At 46.1% G+C, this 21930-nt stretch overlaps 1 protein-coding gene and 1 pseudogene across 2 annotated transcripts; both read left to right on the top strand.

The window, feature by feature from the left end:
* The first annotated feature begins 7349 nt into the window (after positions 1-7349).
* On the top strand, positions 7350-21208 carry LOC114243438 (ecdysone oxidase-like). 2 transcript variants are annotated; one of them, XM_089732068.1, is made up of 4 exons: positions 7350-7495; positions 16494-16643; positions 18040-18173; positions 19615-21208. In XM_089732068.1, the coding sequence occupies exons 2-4, from the start codon at positions 16502-16504 to the stop codon at positions 21145-21147; spliced, it is 1809 nt and encodes a 602-aa protein (XP_089588194.1). In that variant the 5' UTR covers positions 7350-7495; positions 16494-16501; the 3' UTR covers positions 21148-21208. The 2 variants fall into 2 exon arrangements, with proteins under 2 accessions (XP_089588194.1, XP_028030740.2); XM_028174939.2 differs by having other exon boundaries at positions 7350-7489.
* LOC149501733 (uncharacterized) lies at positions 7544-8920 on the top strand (annotated as a pseudogene).
* Positions 21209-21930: the final 722 nt, after the last annotated feature.

Genomic DNA, 21930 nt, shown 5'->3' on the forward strand with positions numbered 1-21930 from the left:
AATATTCAACTATAATAGAATTATTTTGTCCATGCAGTTTGGGTCATAAAAAATCGGAGCGGTGAAGCGAGTATTTCGCTCTCTTCCACTCACGAGCCTTATGGACGGGCATAGTGATGCGCATTATTGTTGTCGATAAGCGTTATCGATAGTGTATTTAGTTTTGTCATTTTGTGGCGTAGTAATAAAAATGAAAGAAATAATCACTAATCGAACACTTACACCACATATCGCCGCAGCAAGTTAACGAGAACGGCGGAAATTAACACTTTGTAACTTTTCGGGATTTATTCTTATTTCAGTGAAAAACTTTAACACATTGTTGATAACAACACGTGCAAATATTATTTTGAATAAATTCTGCCGTTTTGAAACAAAACAAAGGAGTAGCCATTGTGTCACTAAAGAAATTCAAAGAACGAATGCATAAAAACACATTACTTTTCGACATCATGTACTATAATTTGCAGGTAAGTACAAATGACTCTTAACATAACAATGTCTCACCACCCTTCGTATACCACCCCGCCGCCGTATACCTGCCTTCGATAACTCATTTGTTTTTATCGATATTGGCGTTGCGCCCGCGCAACATGCTCACCGCCCTAGCCGGGCTGTGTTTTATGACCCAAACTGCACGGACAAAATAATTCTACTATAGCGTCATCTTAAGGATGCGGCGAGGTCATTTTTTAAACGTTTTGGCATTAATGATCTAATAAACTCACTAGATGGCAGATAAGAGTTCTGACTCAATGTTACAAAAATGTTAGCGTAAGTTTCGCGGATGACACGTTGGTCGTAGCTCCGGGGATGGACTACCGGAAGTACGGCGCGCCCGTATGCTGCCACGCCCTGACCCGTGAGAACGTCGCGGCGCTGCGTGGTCCGCAGCGCGCGATCGCGGTCAGGGCCATCCGAGGATACCGCACCGTCTCCTTCGAGGCGGCGTGCTTGCTCTCGCCGGGGCGCCACCCTGGGACCTGGAGGCGGAGGCGCTCGCTGCCGATTACAGGTGGCGTAGCGACTTCCGTTCTAGGGGGGAAGGGCGCCCCGGCGAAGGTGTTGTTCGACCGTGGAGGCTTCAATCTCGGCGGTCCGTGCTGGAGGCGTGGTCTCGCCGCTTGGCAGACCCGTCGGCCGGCCTCCGTACCGTCGAGGCGGTCCGCCCGGTTCTTGCGGACTGGGTGGGCCGCGACCGCGGATGCCTCACCTTCCGGCTGACGCAGATGTTGACCGGCCATGGGTGTTTTGGCCGGTACCTCTTCAAGATAGCCGGAAGGGAACCGACGCCACAGTGCCACCACTGCGCGGACCGCGACGAGGAAGACACAGCGGAATATACACTGGCGCGTTGCTCTGGATTCGACGAGCAACGCGCCGCCCTCGTTGCGGTCATAGGAGAGGACTTCTCGCTGCCACGCGTCGTGGCTACGATGCTCGGCAGCGACGCGTCCTGGAAGGCGATGCTCTACTTCTGCGAGTCCACCGTCTCGCAGAAGGAGGCGGCGGAGCGAGAGAGGGAGAGCTCTTCCCTTTCCGCACCGATCCGTCGCCGTTGAGCCGGGGGCCGGAGGCGGGAATACGCCCGTACGTCCCGGCCCCTGTAGGTAGCGGCCTCCCCCCGGTGAAGGTCAAGGGGCGACCTGAGGGGGTAGAGGCCGCGCGGCGCGCTACCAGCACTCTAGCGCGCTGCCGGAGAGTAATAGAGCGACCGGTCGACGGTGTATCGCGTCCCGACCCGGCAGGCTGGTTCTGGTCTAGCGGGGTATTCTGGGACACCAGCGGCACCGTCTGGGCGGCCTGAAGGGCTACCGTACCGAGACGGCCAACGTTTCAGAGCCTTCGATTTTCCTCGAAGGCTCCGTCGGCTGGGCGTCCTTGGGGTGAGCCGCGCCGTCTGGTTGTAGTGTTGACCACGGTAACCCCCCTACCTCATCCGGGTTCTGACCTCGGAGGGGATCGGACGTCGGGTGTAAGAGTGCAGGGGAGTTGTTTAGTGGGTGGGCCCTAAAATCCTTGGGCCCGCGGTCTGCTCACAACACCATGCAGATGGTAGAGTCTTGTCGTGTAGACTTCTTCCTCCCGCTGTATTTTTTTACAGCGGGCTGCACACTCCTGCGGGGTGCTGGCACAGGCGCACTTCCCTTAGCCTCATGAACGAGGGGCGGTCTCGCGCGCTCCACCTTGGAGCTGTGCGCCTCCTGTATGAGGAGCTGCCGCCTCAGCTCCTCGACCTCAGTGAGGCCTTCCGCTTCGGGCGGAGGAGGGACAGGGGCCGAGCTGCATTGCCGCTCTATAAGGTCGGCCACCATGGTCCTCAACTCGGCCATGTCGACACGGAGCTGTCCGTTCTCCGCCCGAAGTTCGCCATTCTCTACCGCCAGTTGCTCGAGGCGGGCGTGCTGCAGGGCCACTCCCTGCCGCAAGCCCGACGTCTCCGTCGTTGTGGTGCGGTCTACCACGTCCTTCAACCGTTCTTCTAAGGTGGTCGCTCCGGATTTTAGGGCTCGCACATAGTCGCCTTTAAGCCCTTTAGCCGATTTTTTGGCTATAGTGCCAACCATCTCCTTGACAATATTGCACGCTCGGAGGGGGTCAGAGGGACCCACCTCCGTTAGGGAGCGCTCCAGTCGCTCAACCTCTCCCACCTCTGTCCCGTTCTGTGCCTTTCGGCAGGCGGCTCTGGACTGCGCCAAGGAGGCAGCGTCCAATCCGCGGGAAGAAATTGTGTCGCAATCGGTGGCGAGCGGTGCCGCAGCAGCCGCCGGCCCTTCCGCCATCGCCATATATTTGGCGCTGGCGGGCTCACCCTCCTCCGCTCCGAGGAGTCGGACGGAGCGGAGGACGCCGGCTGTCGAGCCGACTTCCGCTTCCGCCGTGTCCGCTGTCGGGTGCTGTCCACAAATAGCGCTGGCGTCTCCCGCCCACTAGACGCGTCGCCCCTCGCGGAGCTCCGCGCCGAGTACAACGAGATTAAGCTCTCGCAGCGTTCAATGACCACGGTTGGGACTCTGTCCCTTACGCGACCCGTGTTGTCGCCCACTACGTCTTGGCATTGTTTGCCCCCCCCAGAAACGGTGGGGCAGCGTGCGGCCGATCACTCGACCGCACGGAAGGATTCTTCCCCCGCGGAGCGGGAGGTACCCTCCTGGGGTAATAAATCTTTAACAAGTGCCATAATTTTCATTAGTTCCTTTTTTATTAACCAGGGGTCGGTCCCCTGGGGTCCGGTTGGTACCCTCGGGACTGGACTCCCTCCAGCCATTTATCCCATCGCCGGGCACCAGAGCTTAGGATTGGGGCATTTTTTAAAGAGGTTTACGTCCTCGCGGCCCCGTGCCTCACGGCAGCGGCCCCCGTCCCCCACGCGGTGAGGATTACGGGTTGGCCGGCGGCCCGCCGAGTGCAACGAGCAACACGGCAGACCACCACCCGACGCTCAAAAGAGCAACAACGACGAAGCCACGCCGGTATACCGGTACCCCCCTCTGGAGGGCGTGCCCCTGTAGCCGAAGCCGGGGACATGGCGACCAGCGGCCGGAAGATGCGTAAGCAACGCCGGCTCACTTCTCCGTCGAAAGGCAGGCCAAAAGTGGCCCACCATCGCCCATGGGTTACGTCCGAAACGGGTCGGACGTGACCCGAAGAAAAACAAAAAGGGGGAAGAAAGGGGAAAAGAGAGGGAGCCCGAGCGTCTCCAGGAGGAACACCCTTCAGCGAGTGAAGGGCGTGGAGAGCCCGCAACTCCCCCTGCTGGTTTTGGTCCGCGTCATCCGATCTCTTTCGTTGCAAAACCTAACTAGGCTATCCTACTCCTACACCTAACCTACCTCCCTAACACCTAAGAATCCTTGCAACGAAAAAGATCGGACGATACCCCTGGGAGTGGGACTGTTCCCAGAGGATCCCGTTATCCGCCACCTACGGACGCGTCCGGTGGAAGTCCAGCAAAACTCCCCCACAGACGGAGCCCCCGGCCACGCAGAGTGCGCGCCGGGGGGCCCGCCCAGGTCCCTCGGGAGGTTCGGCCCCCTACCCGGAAAAAAAAAGGTACGCCATTTTGAAAACTACAAATTTGCCAATCCAAAATAAAATATTTCTAAAATTTTGTTTTAGTAGCAGTTTATTCCCATGATACCAATGACATTTTATATTATGTAAAAAGAAAAAAAATCATTGCATGATACTCTTTATTTTCCTAACAGATATATCATTTAATGTAACACAAAGCATGTTGGATTTTTGTTAAAAATAAATACTATTGATAAGTACGGTTTATGTTTCTAACATTTTTTTTTTTTTTTTTCGGATAGACGTCCGAACCTCCTACGAGGTCCCCGCCCAAAAGGGGCGCGCGGGGTATGTGAGACTCAACGATCTGCATGGTGTTGTGAGCAGACCGCGGGCCCAAGGATTTTAGGGCCCACCCATTAAACGACTCCCCTGCACTCTTACACCCGACGTCCGATCCCCTCCGAGGTCAGAACCCGGATGAGGTAGGGGGGTTACCGAGGTCAACACTACAACCAGACGGTGCGGCTCACCGCAAGGACGCCCAGCCGACGGAGCCTTCGAGGCAAATCGAAGGCTCTGAAACGTCGGCCGTCTCGATACGGTAGCCAGTCAGGCCGCCCAGACGGTGCCGCTGGTGTCCCAGAATACCCCGCTGGACCAGAACCAGCCTGCTGGGTCGGGACGCGATACACCGTCGACCGGTCGCTCTATTACTCTCCGGCAGCGCGCTAGAGTGCTGGTAGCGCGCCGCGCGGCCTCTACCCCCTCAGGTCGCCCATTGACCTTCACCGGGGGGAGGCCGCTACCTACAGGGGTCGGGACGTACGTGCGTATTCCAACCTCCAGCCCCCGGCTCGACGGCGAGTGATCGGTGCGGAAAGGGAAGAGCTCTTCCTCTCTTGCTCCGCCGCCTCCTTCTGCAAGATGGTGGACTCGCAAAAGTCGAGCATTGCCTTCCAGGACGCGTCGCTGCCGAGCATCGTAGCCACGACGCGCAGCAGCGAGAGATCCTCTCCTATGACCGCGACGAGGGCGGCGAGTTGCTCGTCGAATCCAGAGCAACGCGCCAATGTATGTTCCGCTGTGTCTTCCTCGTCGCTTTCCGCGCAGTGGTGGCACTGCGCCGTAGGTTCCCTTCCGGCTATCTTGAAGAGGTACCGGCCAAAACACCCATGGCCGGTCAACATCTGCGTCAGCCGGAAGGTGAGGCATCCGCGGTCGCGGCCCACCCAGTCCGCGAGAACCGGGCGAACCGCCTCGACGGTACGGAGGCCGGCCGACGGGTTCGCCAAACGACGAGACCACGGTCGGATCAGGGCCTGGCACCAAACGAGCGCGCCGTAAAGTGCCATCGACCACACCACCCTCATGTAGAGGCGGCGCGCCACCTGATCGAGACCCCCGACGTTTGGAAGATAGAAAATTTGTAACTGCCTGCGGGATTCAGTCAGTCTTATTTTTCTGAAATTTAGTTAATAATTTCTTTATTAAACATACACTATTGTGTAAAAAAATACGTCTGTGTTTATTAATTAATTTCTTATTTTCATTAAATAAATACACTCATTTGCATTCGTCAATATTAATTTAGTGTGGCGAATTTTGAACTTTTTTTTTCGAGTAATTTTTCAGTAAATTTTAAAAGTGCTATTTTAACTGTTGTTTCACGGACCTCGGCGAACGCGGCCGTCACGTGCATACCTCGTGGCGGAGGCGTTCGAGCCGAGATTTTGGTTATTAGCTTGAGGTACCTGTCTTGAATTGTACCGTCGGTGCAACTTCCACGCTCATTTCAAAATTATTTAAAAAGTTGAGCCCTCGGCTGATGGCGACGGCCGGCTCGTTGAGTCAGCTTCTGACGAACGTCAGTGAGGGTCCCGACTTGGCGAGAAAATGTGTCGTAGTTACGATGACCGGCAGCAGCTCGTCCTGAAAGATGACGCTCGACTTCTGCGAGTTCACCATCACGCAGGAGGTGGCGGAACGAGAGAAGGAGGGTTCTACTCTCTTCGCACTAATGCGTTGCCGTCCATCCGGATGGCGGAACAGACAGTACGAGTGTACGTCCCGGCCCTTGTAGGTGGCAGGCCTAAGGCGGAACTGACGAAGGTCACGGAGCGACCTCAGAGGGTAGAGGCCGCGCCACCAGCACTCTAGCGCGCCGTCCAGGAGTAAAATCATTATAAGAGTTGCCGGTTGGCGATATATTGCGTCCCGACCTGGTAGGCTGGTTCTGACCCAGCAGGGTATCCTGGGACACTAGCAGCATCACCTGGACGGCCTGGCGGGCTGCCGTACCGAGACGGCCGACGTTTCAGAGCCTTCGATTCGCCTCGAAGGCTCCGTTGCCTGGGCGTACTTACCTTGCCCGGGCTTTGACCTCGGGGAGATTACCGATCCGCTAGGGCGACAGCGCAGGTGAATGATTTAGTTGATATAGCCCTATATCCCATCCCTTGGCCCCCCCGTTCCAGTCTCAAATAAGCCGGCGCCCCCTAGGTGCGAGGATCTTGTAGGTCAGGTCCACAGACAAAAAAAAACAAGTTATACAACATATTAACACAATCACTGCAAAGTTTTATTATACCAGAACCATGCAGTTTTACTAACACGTTGACTGCGATGTGGGTGGGCCATTGGTGCCCTACGTGTCGCACTGAAGTAATGATGTCGATTTCTGTTATTGAGTGCCTAGATTACCTAACTTTGTCTTCTTTTGTTTTTAGTGTATTTTTTAGACATTTATTAGGTCTCTTAGAAATAGATTAATTCTCAAAATCTTCAGATTCGTCTATCCTAGAGTCTACTATATATTCTGGCGCCTTAGTAAGAAGATTGAAGACAGAAATTGACATAATTACTTCAGTGCGCCTTGTAGGGTAAAGTTGACCTACAAGGTAATCAATATGTTAATGGATTTATAGCTGTTGCTAGAAATTACTTAAGCTAATATTATTAATACCTTACAAATGTTTTGGTTATACTGTTAATTTGTAAGAAAACTAAATAAATAAATTAAATAAAACTCTAATATAAATTGCCTAGAATAACTAATTTGTCTGTATTATCTATGGCCTAGAATGCACCGAGGACTGAACGTAAATCCAGTATAGGATATTCTTCAGTTTTCGCAAGTCATAAGCATAATTTATAATATAGCATAATATTTATACTATTATCTATATATATATACATATATATATGTATATATGATGGTACCATACACATTGGTAATAATCAATGAGAGATTTAACTGTACAAGTAAATCCAATTATGGATTTAAAATACTGCCACACCACAGCAACAAGTTTTTAAGAAAAATAAGGCTTCGGGTGACGTCGAGTGTGAACACAAGTGTTTTCGAAGTTTTCCGGGTTTTTCTTGTTAATATTCGTCTATTTACTGTTGACTTGGGCTACTGATTCGCGTTGGTGTTAGTTGTGCCGTGTATGCCACATATACCTGTTGTGCCGTGAGTGTAAATTTTAATATATTGTATTTGTTCTATTATTAATAGGTAAGAATCATGGATGATCCGCACGATCCCGGGGAGGTTATAAAGGACAACGTGCGCCCCACTTGCAAAACTTTTCTTTTGAGATGGATATTGATCAACCCAATTCCAGAAAACGACCACCACAGTTTGAGGAAAACATTCCCCCTAAAAAACTATTACCAATCTTTCACAAACTTCGCCGTCGATTCAGTCTACTTACACACATCCCGATTTTGTAGAACGTAAGACCCGTTACTCTGATGACATTGCCCCTTTTCTAGTCCACGTTAGTAAGACGGTAACAGATGTGTCTGCTGGCCCCACCTTAAAACCCATCAAATTTGGACACTTTCTATTTAGAAACAACATAAAGAATGTAATCCAGGATGGTGTGAAATGCATTGGCCGCAACAGGGTTTCAATGGAGTTTAAATCCGCTGCTGCGGCTAAAGCTTTTTTAGAACACCCAGCACTTCAGCCGGCTAAATTTGAAGCGAACATCCCAATTATAAGGTTACACGAATGGGAATCGTGCGTGATGTTCCAGTAGAATGGACTTTAAAGGAGCTGGTCCAATCGGTAGAAGTTCCTGCTGGCTGCAGTGCAGTCATTAAAGCATACCGCTTGAATAGGAAGAAGATTGGGTAGGTATCCAGTGCTTTTAACCTTCTCTGGTCAAAAGCTTCCAAATCGTATTTCCTGCTTTTTTCTTCCCTGTTGAGGTATATGTCCTCCCCATTATTCAGTGCAACAAGTGCTGCCGATTGGGCCATATTTCAACGCAGTGCCGATCTGCCCCTCGCAGCTTTATTTGCTCTCAAGCCCACGAAGGAATTACCTGCTCGAAGTCATCCCCACTATGCCTGTTCTGTTCCGGCCCCCACTGACACATCCTGCCCAGAGCACAGTCGACAAAAATCAATCAAATTAGTTACGTCATAGGAAATCATCTCATATTTAAAAGCATCGGCTAGGTTCTCACAGGCGAGAAGATTATTTGCAGATACTGCCCGAATTACTCTATCATTTCCATCCACGTATACTCCAACAATTAACACAGACCTCTCTCAGCCACTTCATTCCAATTCTCAACCATCTTCTTATAAGAAGACTGTTACTTATTTATTATTACTTATTCTGCTGCCCTAAGCCCAGGCTACGGTAGAGAAGCCCACCGTCGTATTGTAGATACTCCAGCCTCTACCACCACCAATGGATGCGCTCTGTTATCCCCCAACCCCTTAACAAGAAAATCTAATAGAACTTCTCTTGTCCACCCTCATCAACATCATTTCGAAAATGAATGAAGTGGCCCTACCGAACAACGTCTATCAAAAACTGACTCAGCTGATTTCGATTTTCAACAATGTTCCTAACAATCCTACAGTGGAATTGTCGCAGCAATAGATAAAAAAAGCTGAACTGATTTTTCTCATAAATAAGCATAACCCCTTGATTTTTGCTGTCCAGGAGTCACCAGGAGGGTCCCGCTGAAGCGGGAGCCCGGGAGTAGGGAGTAGGAGTAATCTATTTTCAATCATTAGTGCCCTCCCCCCTCCTGTTGCTGTATTTGGTGACTTTAACATCCGCCACACTTCATGGGGTTGTTATCATAATGATTCCTTATCCTCCGCCTTCCTTGACCTATTTGATGACTACAACCTCTGCATCCTCAATGACGGCTCTCCCACACACATAGTTATTCCTGGCCAGAACCCAAAATCCGCTGTAGACCTTTCTCTATGCACTCTAGCCACCTCCTCGCGCCTCACATGGTTTACGCTGTGCAATACGCATGGTAGTGACCATTTCCCCATCCTTATGTCCTTTCCTGACTTCTCTAATTATATACTCCCCCTCGCAATCCTCGACTTAAATTTAATTTGTCTAAGGTTGACTGGACCCAGTTCTCTCAGTCTGTTGACGCTCTTTTGGCTAATCTTCCCCCAGTCTGAGAACACCCATTCTGCTTACTCCATCTTTAGGAATGTTTTACTTTCAGCAGCAGAGACCGCATTCCTACTAAAAAGGTTCCAGGGCTAAAATCCCATCACTTCCCTAGTGGCACTCTGACTGTTCTGTTTTATGTAAACAACGTAAAGAAGCCGAGAAGGAGTACGCGTTACACATGTCTCCAACTAATTACATAAGATATAAAGAAGTAGCTGCAAGGACAGTCAGAAAACTATCCGAACGAAAGAGACTGGGCTGGAACATGTTTTGTGAGTCTCTCCCAGTTCCCGCCCTTCGTTTATCTGGAAAAATGTCAAGAGATTTCGCGGATCCGTACCTGTAGACCACAATTCTTCTTCCAACGACCCATCGGTTTGGGTCGATTTATTCTCAAGTCGACTAACTCCCCCTTACGTCCCCACCTTAGCTGAGTCCTCTTCCCTTCCCCCTCCACTCTCACCTACTCCTGATACTCTTGAGGCCCCTTTTTCTGTGGACTGACTCACTGCAGTTTTGGAGTCTCTTAAGGACTCGTCCCCTGGAGTTGATGGAATACCTTATTCATTCATTGTTCAATGTAGCTCTACGTCCAAATTAATATTTTTAAACGTACTAAATAATATTTATTCTTTAGGAATCCCTCCAGATGAATGGAAAACTCAAATAATCGTCCCTATTCTCAAACCAGCAAAACCTAGTAACGAGTCAAGTAGCTACCATCCCATCGCCGTATCATGTATCATGAGCAAAATTTTAGATCACCTTGTTAAAAATAGATTTGAGTGGCTTGTGGACTTCTAGACTTCTATGGAAGGGCCTCCCTCAGGGATCAGTTTTAAGCCCACTACTATACAACTAGTATACCTAAGACCTAGAACTTTTGGTAAATTCATTCTGCAACGTACTACAATATGTGGATGATTTGGCTCTATATGTCTCAGCCAAGGACTTAGGGGATGCCTCTACTCGCTTCAACTTTCTCCATGACAGGTTAGATAATCATGGTCTATCCCTTTCAGTTGAGAAGAGCAGTGTAGTGGCATTTTCTCGCATGCGATCTATTCCCGACGTCATTGTCTCATTTGTTGGCAAAATATTCCCAGTGTGAGACTCAGTAAAATTTCTCGGTAAGGTAATTAAAGGCAAATATTACGCGGTCAAGACTCGTTGCTCATTCAACCACCGTTGCTCAGCCAACAAGAAGGTCACGTCGACAATATGTAGGTTAAGATTAGTTCATGCTTGTACTTCGGTTCACCTAGCTAAAATAAGGGTCAAGGATAGCTCCTTCTGTGAATGTGGGCTCGACGAAGGATCAGCAGAACACATTTTCTTTAACTGCCCTAGAATACCGTTCCTTTACGAAGTGCTACCGGACACTATCCCCAGACCGACGAATTTCAAATCTTTGTTGGGCCTTGTACATACACCTTTTGTAAATATTTTATGTGATTAAGTTAACCAGAATAACATTAGACTATAGGTTGTTTGTTCTTACTAACCTTCTAACAATCTGTTTTGTTATATATATTGTTTGTTTTGTTTTAGGTAAGTAATTCAACAGTCGATTACTTTGTAAAATAATAATAATTAAAATTGATGTAACCTTGTGCAATCACGAAGCCCAACCAACAAACAAGAGCCCAAGCCACACCTAAAGACATCTGGGCACAACCAAAACCACAGACCCAAGCTCTATAAACTGGATTTTGGCAAAATCAAAAATGACCGCCATTATAAAAAAATGAATATCTGCAACTGTATTGCAGATATTCATTTTTTTCGTTTTGGTTTCTTTTGATTCTACATCAATAAGACTTATTATTACATATTATGTATTTAATAATAATTAAAGACTACAAAAAATAAGACAGGACTGTATATACGTAGTCTAATACAATTATTATTACTATTTCGACCTCACATTTCATGCTGGTAGCGGCATTCACGTTACTATGTGCGAGCATGTTTTGACATTAAACAAGTGTGTCTAAAACTAATAAGTAGAAGTATGTAAATGTTTCTTTGTTGATGCAGAGCATTGTCTTTTATTACCTCTATCAAATTTTTTTTTTTTTTATTGCTTAGATGAGCTCACAGCCCACCTGGTGTTAAGTGGTTACTGGAGCCCATAGACATCTACAACGTAAATGCGCCACCCACCTTGAGATATAAGTTCTAAGGCTCTCAGTATAGTTACAACGGCTGCCCCACCCTTCAAACCGAAACGCATTACTGCTTCACGGCAGAAATAGGCAGGGTGCTGGTACCTACCAGAGCGGACTCACAAGTGTTCCTACCACCAGCAATTAGGTACGCAAATTATAATTTTGCGGGTTTGATTTTTATTACCACGATGTTATTCCTTCACCGTGGAAGTCAATCGTGAACATTGGTTGAGTACGTATTTCATTAGCATTGTATTGTATTGTATTTATAAGCAATCGTTCAACCCTTCGTCTAGCCCTAGGCTACCTTTTTCCTTTAACTTTTTCGAACCTTTAAAGATTTTCCTCAAAATAGGTTCGAAGGTTTGAGCGTGAATACAACTGACAAAGCTATTCGTATATAATCGAAAGAATAACGGGACTCCGAATACTAGGTATTGTCGACGGAGGTCAGTCCACGGGCGGACAGCTAGTTCAAAAAATGATATTTAAAATGTGTGATGAATGTAACATCGGCTGTAAATAAGTCGTATTTTGAAGTCGTCGTGGCCTAAGCGATAAGACGTCCGGTGCATTCGTGTTGAGCGATGCACAGATGTTCGAATCTCAGGCGAGTACCAATGTTTCTAAGGAAATATGTACTTATCAAATGTCCACAATTGACTTCCACGGTGAAGGAATAACATCGTGTTATAAAAATCAAACCCACAAAATTATAATTTGCGTAATTACTGGTGGTAAGTAATGTGAGTCTGCACGGGTAGGGTACGACGTTACTGGGTTCGCCCTGGATACGACGTTAAACTTCCTAGTCGTCAACCCGCATACCCAGCGGGGTGACTTAAGGGCACAAATTTCCCAATGACAGGACACAGAATGCTACGGCCCCCAGTACCCGGCAGCTCTACTATTCCTGGCCATGGCGGCGGTCACGGTAACGGTAAGGCAGGGGGTGCGAAGAATCCCTGGTTGGTAGGCCACCATAAACAACTAACCATTGGCACGTTTAACATCCGGACTTTGAGGCGAGATGAGGATGTGGAAGAGCTGGAAGTAGAATTGGGGTCCATTAAATGGCATATACTTGGACCTTCGGAGGTCCGTGCAGAGGGCGAGGACATCGTCATCCTCGAGTCTGGAAACCTCTTCTACTACCGCGAAGGAGACCAGCTCTCTCGGGGCGGTGTTGGGTTCATCTTTCACAAAGCCATAGCTAACAACGTCGTGGAGCTATCGAGTATGTCGTCGCGGGTGGTGTACATCGTAGCTCTCAGAGAGATATATTACTCAAGGTCGTGCAAGTATATGCACCAACGGCGACACACCCTAATTGTGAGGTTGAGGCCTTATATGAAGCCATCTCTAAGGCCATTCATAACACCACCAAGACCCACTTCAACGTTGTAGTTGGCGACTTCAACGCCAAAGTGTGAGTACTAGGGGAAGACGAATTCATAATCGGACGGTATGGTTTGGGGTCGAGAAATCACAGAGGACAAATGCTTGTCAATTTTCTGCAGATGGAGGGGCTCTATTTTATGAACTCGTTTTTCAAAAAGAAGCCCCAAAGGAGATGGACTTGACAAAGTGCTGACAAAGTGACACAGAACGAGATCGATTTTATCGTGGCGGCTAAGAAGCGAATATTTACGGATGTCTCAGTGGTCAACAGGTTTAATGCCGGGAGTGACCACGGGGCTTGAAAGAACCCGGTTGATGAGATCGACTCTGCGTCCTTCTCTTCCCCAAATCATCCAAGTTTTCTAAAAGTTCCAATTGAAACTTCAAAATCGATTTAATCTGCTGGATCCCACTGAGAACGTGAACGACGTGATGGAGAACATGGCGGCGACACTACGTGAAGTTGGCGGAAGATACTTTGGATCACAGCGGAGAGTTCGTGAAGCCAAGCTAACCCTTGAGACTCTGGCATTAATGAGGAAACGACGAGAAACTACTCCATCCACAAGAGCTACAGCAGAGTACGCAATCTTAAATAAGGATGTCCGGAGGATGGTGAGGCGTGACTACCATAGCTTTAATTCTAGAAGCTGCAATACAGCGTAATAAAGGCTTTAAAGCCCTCGTACGGACGTCTAAAAGTGCTCCTCTGCTTAAGCTTAAGCGAGAAGATGGTTCTATAGTTACTTCTAAACCAGAAATCTTAGGTGAGGGCGAAAAATATTATGGCAAACTCTACGCAATGCACACTTCTCTACCTACACCCGCCAACCGAGCTAGTGACAGTCGAGCACCGCTTACTCGGCATTACTCGGATGATGTCCCGGACATCAGCATCGGAGAGATTAGAATGGCCCTGGAACAGCTCAAAAATAGTAGGGCGCCTGTTGAAGATGGAATTACTACGGAGCTGCTGAAATCCGGAGGGGTTCCTATCCTGAAGGAATTACAGAGCTTGAACGATTCCGTCATACATAACGGGACTATATCATTGGCGTGGACAAGGAGTCGGGTCGTGTTGTTCTTCAAGAAAGGTGATAAAACTTTGTTGAAGAACTATAGACCGATATCTCTTTTGAGCCACGTCTACAAGGTCTTTTCTAGGGTGATTACTAATCGTCTCGCCTGAAGGCTTGATGAATACCAGCCACCAGAGCAAGCTGGTTTTCGAAAGGGTTACAATACCGTAGACCATATTCACACACCCTCAGACAGATTATACAAAAGTCTACAGAATATAATCTGCAACTTTGCGTGGCTTTCGTGGACTACGAGAAAACCTTTGACTCTATCGAGACCTGGTCAGTTCTAGAATCTTTAGAGCGATGCCAGATAGATTATCGCTATATCGAGGTGTTGAAAAGTCTATACGTAGCCGCGACGACGACCATACAAATCCAGGATTACCAGTCTAGACCTATCAAGCTGCAGCGGGGTGTCCGACAGGGAGATGTTATATCTCCGAAACTGTTCACCGCTGCACTTGAAGATGTCTTCAAGACGCTAGACTGGGAAACACGTGGAATCGACGTCAACGGAGTACATCTCACACCTTCGATTTGCCGATGACAGTCATAATGTCGGAATCGCTGGAGGATCTCAGTCGTATGCTCAACGATCTCAATGCTGCTTCCCGATGCGATGACTGCGGATGAACCTTGACAAGACGAAAGTCATGTTCAACGATCAAATCGTCCAGGGCCAAATTACTATCTCGAATGCAGTCATTGAAGAGGTAAAAGACTTTGTCTACCTCGGTCAGGCTATCCAGCTTGGCCAGGGTAGCTTCAATACAGAGATTGAGAGACGCATACGACTGGATTGGTCGGCATTTGGGAAATCCGTGCAATCCTCACCTCACAAATTCCTCAGTGCCTGAAGACAAAAGTCTTTAACCAGTGCGTTGTCCCCGCGATGACCAACGGCGCGGAAACCTGGACACGGACGGCAGGGCTGGCCCATAAGTTAAGAGTCGCACAGCGGGCGATAGAAAGAGCTATGCTCGGTATTTCTCTAAGGGACAAAATCCGGAACGAAGAAATTCGACGGAGAACCAAAGTGTACGACATAGCTCTGCGAGAAAGCTGTACGACAAAGTTAGCAGGCTAAAGTGGCAATGGGCCGGTCACATCTGTCGAGCCAGCGACGCCAGGTGGAGGAGGAAAATCCTCTAATGGAGGCCACGGATGGGTACCAGGAGCGTGGGGCATCCTCCAACCAGGTGGACCGACGACTTAGTGCGCACGGCGGGAAGTCGTTGGATGCGGAAGGAGGAGGACCGCATTATGTGGAAGGCTTTGGGGAAGGCCTATGTCCAGCAGTGGGCAGATAAAGGCTGATGATGATGATGACGGGTAGGTGTACTATACTGAGGTAACTATACTGAGACCTTAGAACTCATATCTCAAGGTGGGTGGCGGCATTTACGTTGTAGATGTCTATGGGCTCTGCTAACCACTTAACATCAGGTGGGCTGTGAGCTTGTTCATCCAAGTGGGCAATAAACAAAAAAAACCTGCAGCTTGTTCTGGTCCAGCGGGGTATTCCGACACCAGCAGCAGCAACTAGAGCAGTCTAATCGCCATTCCAAGACGGCCGACTTAGAGCCGTCGACTACACCTCGACGACCGATGGGTCGGGAGTCCTAGGGGTGGCGCTGCGAGTCTGGTTGTAGTGTTAACCGCGGGAACCCCCCTACTGTGACTAACCTCTGATCCCTGGCGGGGATTAGACGTCGGGTGAGAGAGTGCAAGGGGAGTCGTATGGTGGGTAGGGCTCTAAAAACATTCTTAGTCCCGAGGTCTGCTCCCAACATCTGTAGACCGTCATTTCCCACATACCCCGCGTGCCCTCTAGCGTGCACATCGTATGAGTTTCGACCCGTGCCTGAAATCAACTTTAACGACAATCAACTTTATGACTCTTCCCGACATCTATTGGCGAGTAATAATACTATTTTTCATAATTGAGAGCAACTAACTGGTTTAAAGACACAATAACACTAAAGCAACTTCAGCAGATGGCGTTGTTAAGCCACCCGATGCCAATGAGTGTTTGGTTTAAGGCTAGACCAAGAAAATGTATTGTTTATTTATATTATTTGTCTTTTTAACTCACGTGTTCACTTAAAAATGCCTAAACGATCTTGGAATATTTCATCATTTTATCAATATGTAATTCGTATTTAAATATCATTTCTAAAAAACACAATTCATTAAAAAAAAAAACCGGTCATCGTCTAGTAATATATCATACGACCAACTTACCGGTTAGTTAAATTACTAAGTAAACTTAGTTTTAAAGTCGTCGTGGTCCATGTGACAATGCCGGTCGGTCGCTGTACTTACTATATTCATTCACAATGTCGTAATTAAACTTATTTTTTATTTATTTTACAGATATCAAAATGGACTTGCTCAACAATATCGTTGCATCGGCTGAGGTTATGTCGTTAAAACCATTCACGGAGCTATTGCAAGCCGTTTTCGCTGTACTGGCAACATTGAACTTGAAGGTAGGAGGGTATCCGGAGCAAAACGTCTTACAAAGTAAGTATCTTTCTTTTTCTACATATTAGTCCTACTAGGCTGGTAGCCTAGAGAGCTATTCCAACTACGTTGTGAGTGGTAGGCTATCTCACGGGGCTCAACCCGAGAGAATGTGCTAACACTCGCCCTAGCAGTGCTTCGCAGAATTTTCACTGGATCAGAGCTGGTTTGTGTCCATGGGTTAGTTCGCTCAGCGAACTAGTCGTCGTAATCGTCGAGTACGAGGCGCGCTACCAGCATTCTAGCGCCTCTCAGGAGTGAAGTCATCATAAGAGCGACCGGTTGGGGGTGTATCGCGTTCTGACCCGAAAAACTGGTTATGACCCAGCGCGGTATCCCGGGATACCAGCGGCGCACCCTAGGCAGCCTGACAGGCTAGCGACTTGAGGCAGCCAACGTCCAGAGCCTTCGATTCGACTCAAAGGCTCCGTCGGCCGGGCGTTCTTGGAATGAACCGCGCGTCTGATTGCAGTTTTTTTTTATTGCTTAGATGGGTGGACGAGCTCACAGCCCACCTGGTGTTAAGTGGTTACTGGAGCCCATAGACATCTACAGCGTAAATGCACCATCCACCTTGAGATATAAGTTCTAAGATCTCAGTATAGTTACAACGAGTGCCCCGCTCTTCAAACCGAAACGCATTACTGCTTCACGGCAGAAACAGGCAGGGCGGTGGCACCCACCCGCACGGACTCACAAGAGGTCCTACCACCAGTTGACTGCGATAACCTGCACTCTGCCTGAGTTCGGACGTCAGCGGGGGATCGGATGCTCGGGCGAGAGTGCAGGAGGGTTGTTTAGTGGGTAGGGTCCTAAATACCATCCTTGGGAAATAATAAAATTATAGTATTGTTCTGGGTATTTAATACGTTTGCAAATTTTCCATTTGATCGAATGTCTTAAAGTTGGTGAAAGAAACCACTTTTCGATATAAGTCGTACGTTAAATGTCAGATGTTTAATATCACGTGTTTTACGCGATACAAAAATGAAAAAAAAAACGCGACATTAGATCGTAAAAGTAGCCTTAATTGTTTCTATGACTTTGAAAACAGGAGAAAATAATATACACTTAGAAATCACGACTCAAAATATTAAAAAAATATAATTAGAATGATAAAAAATACGATTTCAACAATTATTGATTTTAAATACTAATGACATAATGTGGGTTACAAAGTTGACACGCGAATGTACCACGTCCGGCTGTCTATCCCTGGTGCCGAGATCAGAAAGAGGCCGTGAACGTGGCAATATGTTAGTGGTCCCCTCAACTCCCCTCTTCAACTCCGACCAGTCTGAAGTCGCAGCTGTATTACGTCAGCAGGCCACGCCCACTTCCTAGGTCTTCTTTCCTTAGAATACCTATTAAACAAAAGTTTTCTTTTTGTCAACAGATCATACATCTTACGATATAATAATTGTCGGCGCGGGTTCATCTGGCTGCGTCCTGGCCAACCGACTCTCTGAGATCTCAAACTGGACAGTACTGTTACTGGAGGCCGGAGAGGATCCTTCCATCGAATCCACGGTTATTTTTTTTTATTAGCTTAGACGGGTGGACGAACTCACAACCCATCTGGTGTTGAGTGGTTAGTGGAGCCCATAGACATCTACAACGTAAATGTGCCACCCACCTTGAGATATAAGTTCTAAGGTCTTAAGAATAGTTACAACGGCTGCCCCACCCTTTAAACCGAAACGCATTACTGCTTCACTTAGCTTACAAATAACAGACGCAGTTACGAATTACGATTACTCGACATGATATTAGCAGTTTCAAGCTAAGTAGGTGAACCATATCGACGGAAGAAAGCGGAATTGTTGTTTGAAAAATCCAACTTTAAACTAGAGCCATAAAACTATTTTAAAAATTCATAACTTATATTAACTATATTTGAGTCGACTATTATCAAAGGCGGCAATCTGACTTTTGGATAATGATTGGTAAATCAGAAAAACGAATTATTGACTTTGTATTCCTTTGGCAGTCACAAAACTCTTCGGAACGACATCTTAGATAAATAACAGGTTAACTATTAACCTTTATTTAATGCAGGTTTTGAACCGTATTCTTTGAAGGAGACGATTATATTCAAATAAATCTGTATTGACATATCAATAAATTTTTTTTGTCCAAATGTACAGATTGCCGCCTTTGATAATAGACGACTCATTTATAGAAACCGAAACTTAAAAACTGTTATGTATATGTTATGTAATATGATTAAAAGTGATTTAGCCCAAAATGCTAGTTACAAAATTTCCGTTTTCTCCCGTCAATATGATGGTGCCAAACCGTCTTGTGCTGAAAACCCCACTTTTATTGTCATCGATGATAGTCGAGTCGTTTATTGCAGTGTACGACAAATTCAGTAAAGCGCCTAAAACATGAATACTTTAAATTATTGACTTACTGTTACTAAACTAAAAAACTCAACAAGTAGTGTAATGTCCCTTCTTCTCAGTCGTTTGAACTCTTGGCAGAGTGGTCCTGGCCATCATTAGTGGAATGCGTGACCGCTTAAAAGTTGTTCGTGAGCTGGTGTTGTAGGAAGCAATTAAAAACCATAAATTAAAAAAAAAAAACCCGTATTTCTAGAAAATTTTACTATAAAACAGTAAATAAATTTTATTGTACAAAAAGCGTGAGATTCATTAATGTACATTCACACAAATACAACAGCTTCCAATTTGCTAAGTGAAAAAAAGAAGGCGCTATAATAAATTTGTTTGTATAACGAATATGCGAAATAGCGGGTCTAACTGTTTACAATATTGAATTGTCAACGGCCCACAATAAGCATGCTAAATTTCGAGTTGATTCGACGTTTTAAAAGGGGTCAAAATCATGTTCAAAGATTCCGCTACATACGTATTAAGCTAATAAAAGTTTATTAACAAATACTAACGTTTCCATTTTGTAACAAGAATTACAAATTATATTAAGCATTGTAAATATGATTCCACAGATACCCGGATTATTTCCATTTGTTGATTACTCGTACGAAGATTGGAACTACAGAACCGTTAATGACGATTATTCAAGTCAAGCGCACACAGAAAAAAATATTCATTTGACGAGAGGCAAAATGGTTGGCGGCTCTAGTGGATCAAACTATATGTATTACGCCCGAGGGAACAGACATGACTATGACTCTTGGGAAGAAATGGGAAACAAAGGGTGGGGCTACAAATCAGTACTTCCATATTTTATTAAAAGTGAACGACTTGAAGATGACACAATATTGAAGAGCCCCTCTGGATCTTTCCACGGGACAGAAGGTTACCTCGGTGTTACGAAACCAGATTGGGGGGATAGGGTAGACGACTATTTTACAGCATTCAAACAAAATGAACGTAAAGTTATATTGGACCAGAACGGACCGGAGCAGATGGGTTACGCACTACCGACATTTACTGTTGCTGATAATGTTCGCCAGAGCACAGGCTACGCTTTCTTGAGACCCATAAAAAATCGTAAAAATTTGTTTCTTGCAAGAAAATCTTTCGTCCGGAAGGTTTTATTTAATGATGCAAAAGAAGCAGAAGCTGTAGAAGTCATGCAAAATGGTAAAATACTAATAATTAAAGCAAGACAAGAGATTATAATATCCGCTGGTGCAATAAACAGCCCGCAGCTATTGATGCTGTCAGGGATCGGCCCAAATGAGCATCTAACTGAGATGGCCATTCCAGTTATCAGTGAATCACCAAACGTCGGAAAAAACTTACAAGACCATGCCACTGTTCCACTGATCATCACTGAAAATAAAAGCAAGGTCACTGTTGTTCAAAATGTTGAAACATTTACCAATTTAAATGAAATGCCCGCACCGTGTCTTATGGGATTCGCTGCCGTCAATAAAACGCAAACTATACCAGACTACCAAGTAAAATTTTTCGTATATCCCGTTGGTACCGTAATTCCTGTTTGGATTTGTAACTTTGTATTCGGTTTGGCTGACAGCATTTGCGTGTCTATGGCGAAGGCAGCACAGAAAAAAAGTGTTATTTTAGCTCTTGTAGTCCATTTATATCCAAAATCAACTGGTAAAGTTGTTCTTAAAAGCAAAAACCCTGAAGAACCTCCCTTAATTTACACAGGCTATTACTCTCAAGATGAAGATTTAGAAAATCATGCAAAATACATAGAAGACTTTTTGACCGTGCTCGATACAGAACATATGAGAAAAACTCGCGCGCAACCTCAGAACCTAAATGTAAAACAATGCAAACATCACAAGTTTAATACCAGAAAATATTGGAAGTGTTTTGCTTTGAATGTAGCTACAACTCTCTGGCATCCTGTCGCTACTTGCGCTATGGGTCCTGAAGGAGTTGGGGTAATTGATGACAAACTGAGAGTACATGGTGTAAAGAAACTGAGAGTCATTGATGCCAGTTCGATGCCGAAGATAGTCGGTGGGAATACAAATGCTCCTACTATCATGATTGCTGATAAAGGAGCTGATATCATTAAAGCTGATCACGGCTTAATGTGATTTCTACGTAAACAATATTAATGAAAGTTAGAATGTTTACAAATAAATGATTTTCCTAATTCTCGTGTCCAGTTTTTTCTGACGTTAAAACAGTGGTGTTGGAAACCCAACAAAATTGGTATAAAACCTTTTTTATTGTTGTGGTTTTGGTTTCTGACATTACATTTGAATTTTGAATTTTGGAATGTCTTAGTTTTGTCATTCTCTTTTCATCCGTGCTATTGTACGCGATTTATAAAATTTTAAAAATATACAAATTTTATACGTGCAATCCTCGCGAGTTTATTTATCAAGTTCCTTGCCCATCCTAATCATACAGTTCACTACAAGTGGCACCGACCATTTCCAAACATGTCTCAGAAATATTCATCGAACGTCACACGGTAGGCGTAGATACAAAAACTTTTTTCCTTAAAAAAGTTTGTCATCTTACTAGATCCATTTCAATTTTACTTGCCACAGAACCTGCTAATGCCCTGTTAGTTCATAATTTGTCCCCAAATTCAGAATCAAATATTTCATAGAACAACTCTAAGCAACACAAAGAACAATTCTAAGTTACTGGGCACCATCAAAATAACAAATTTTGTATGTGCAATTTGATCTTAGGATTCCAAATTGAAATTTTATTTGATTTAAAGCTGCTTGAACATAGGACAGCAATGAATTTACGATTTTGAAATTTCTTTAGGAAACGCCCCCCGATTTCAGCGTCGATATAATTATATAGAATAATATTTATGAAATAATGCAGTTATTTCGTGTCGAGTCGTCATCAATGAA

Source organism: Bombyx mandarina, chromosome 12 (assembly GCF_030267445.1).
Source record: "Bombyx mandarina strain Sakado chromosome 12, ASM3026744v2".
Taxonomy (NCBI): Eukaryota; Metazoa; Arthropoda; class Insecta; order Lepidoptera; family Bombycidae; genus Bombyx; species Bombyx mandarina.

Bases quoted from the DNA above. Each gene is read 5' to 3' on its own strand.
- LOC114243438 (XM_089732068.1), top strand. From the start codon at position 16,502: ATGGACTTGCTCAACAATATCGTTGCATCGGCTGAGGTTATGTCGTTA. The intron at 16,644-18,039 runs GTAAGTATCTTT...TTTTGTCAACAG, and splicing joins GGAGCAAAACGTCTTACAAA to ATCATACATCTTACGATATA. The intron at 18,174-19,614 runs GTTATTTTTTTT...ATGATTCCACAG, and splicing joins ATCCTTCCATCGAATCCACG to ATACCCGGATTATTTCCATT.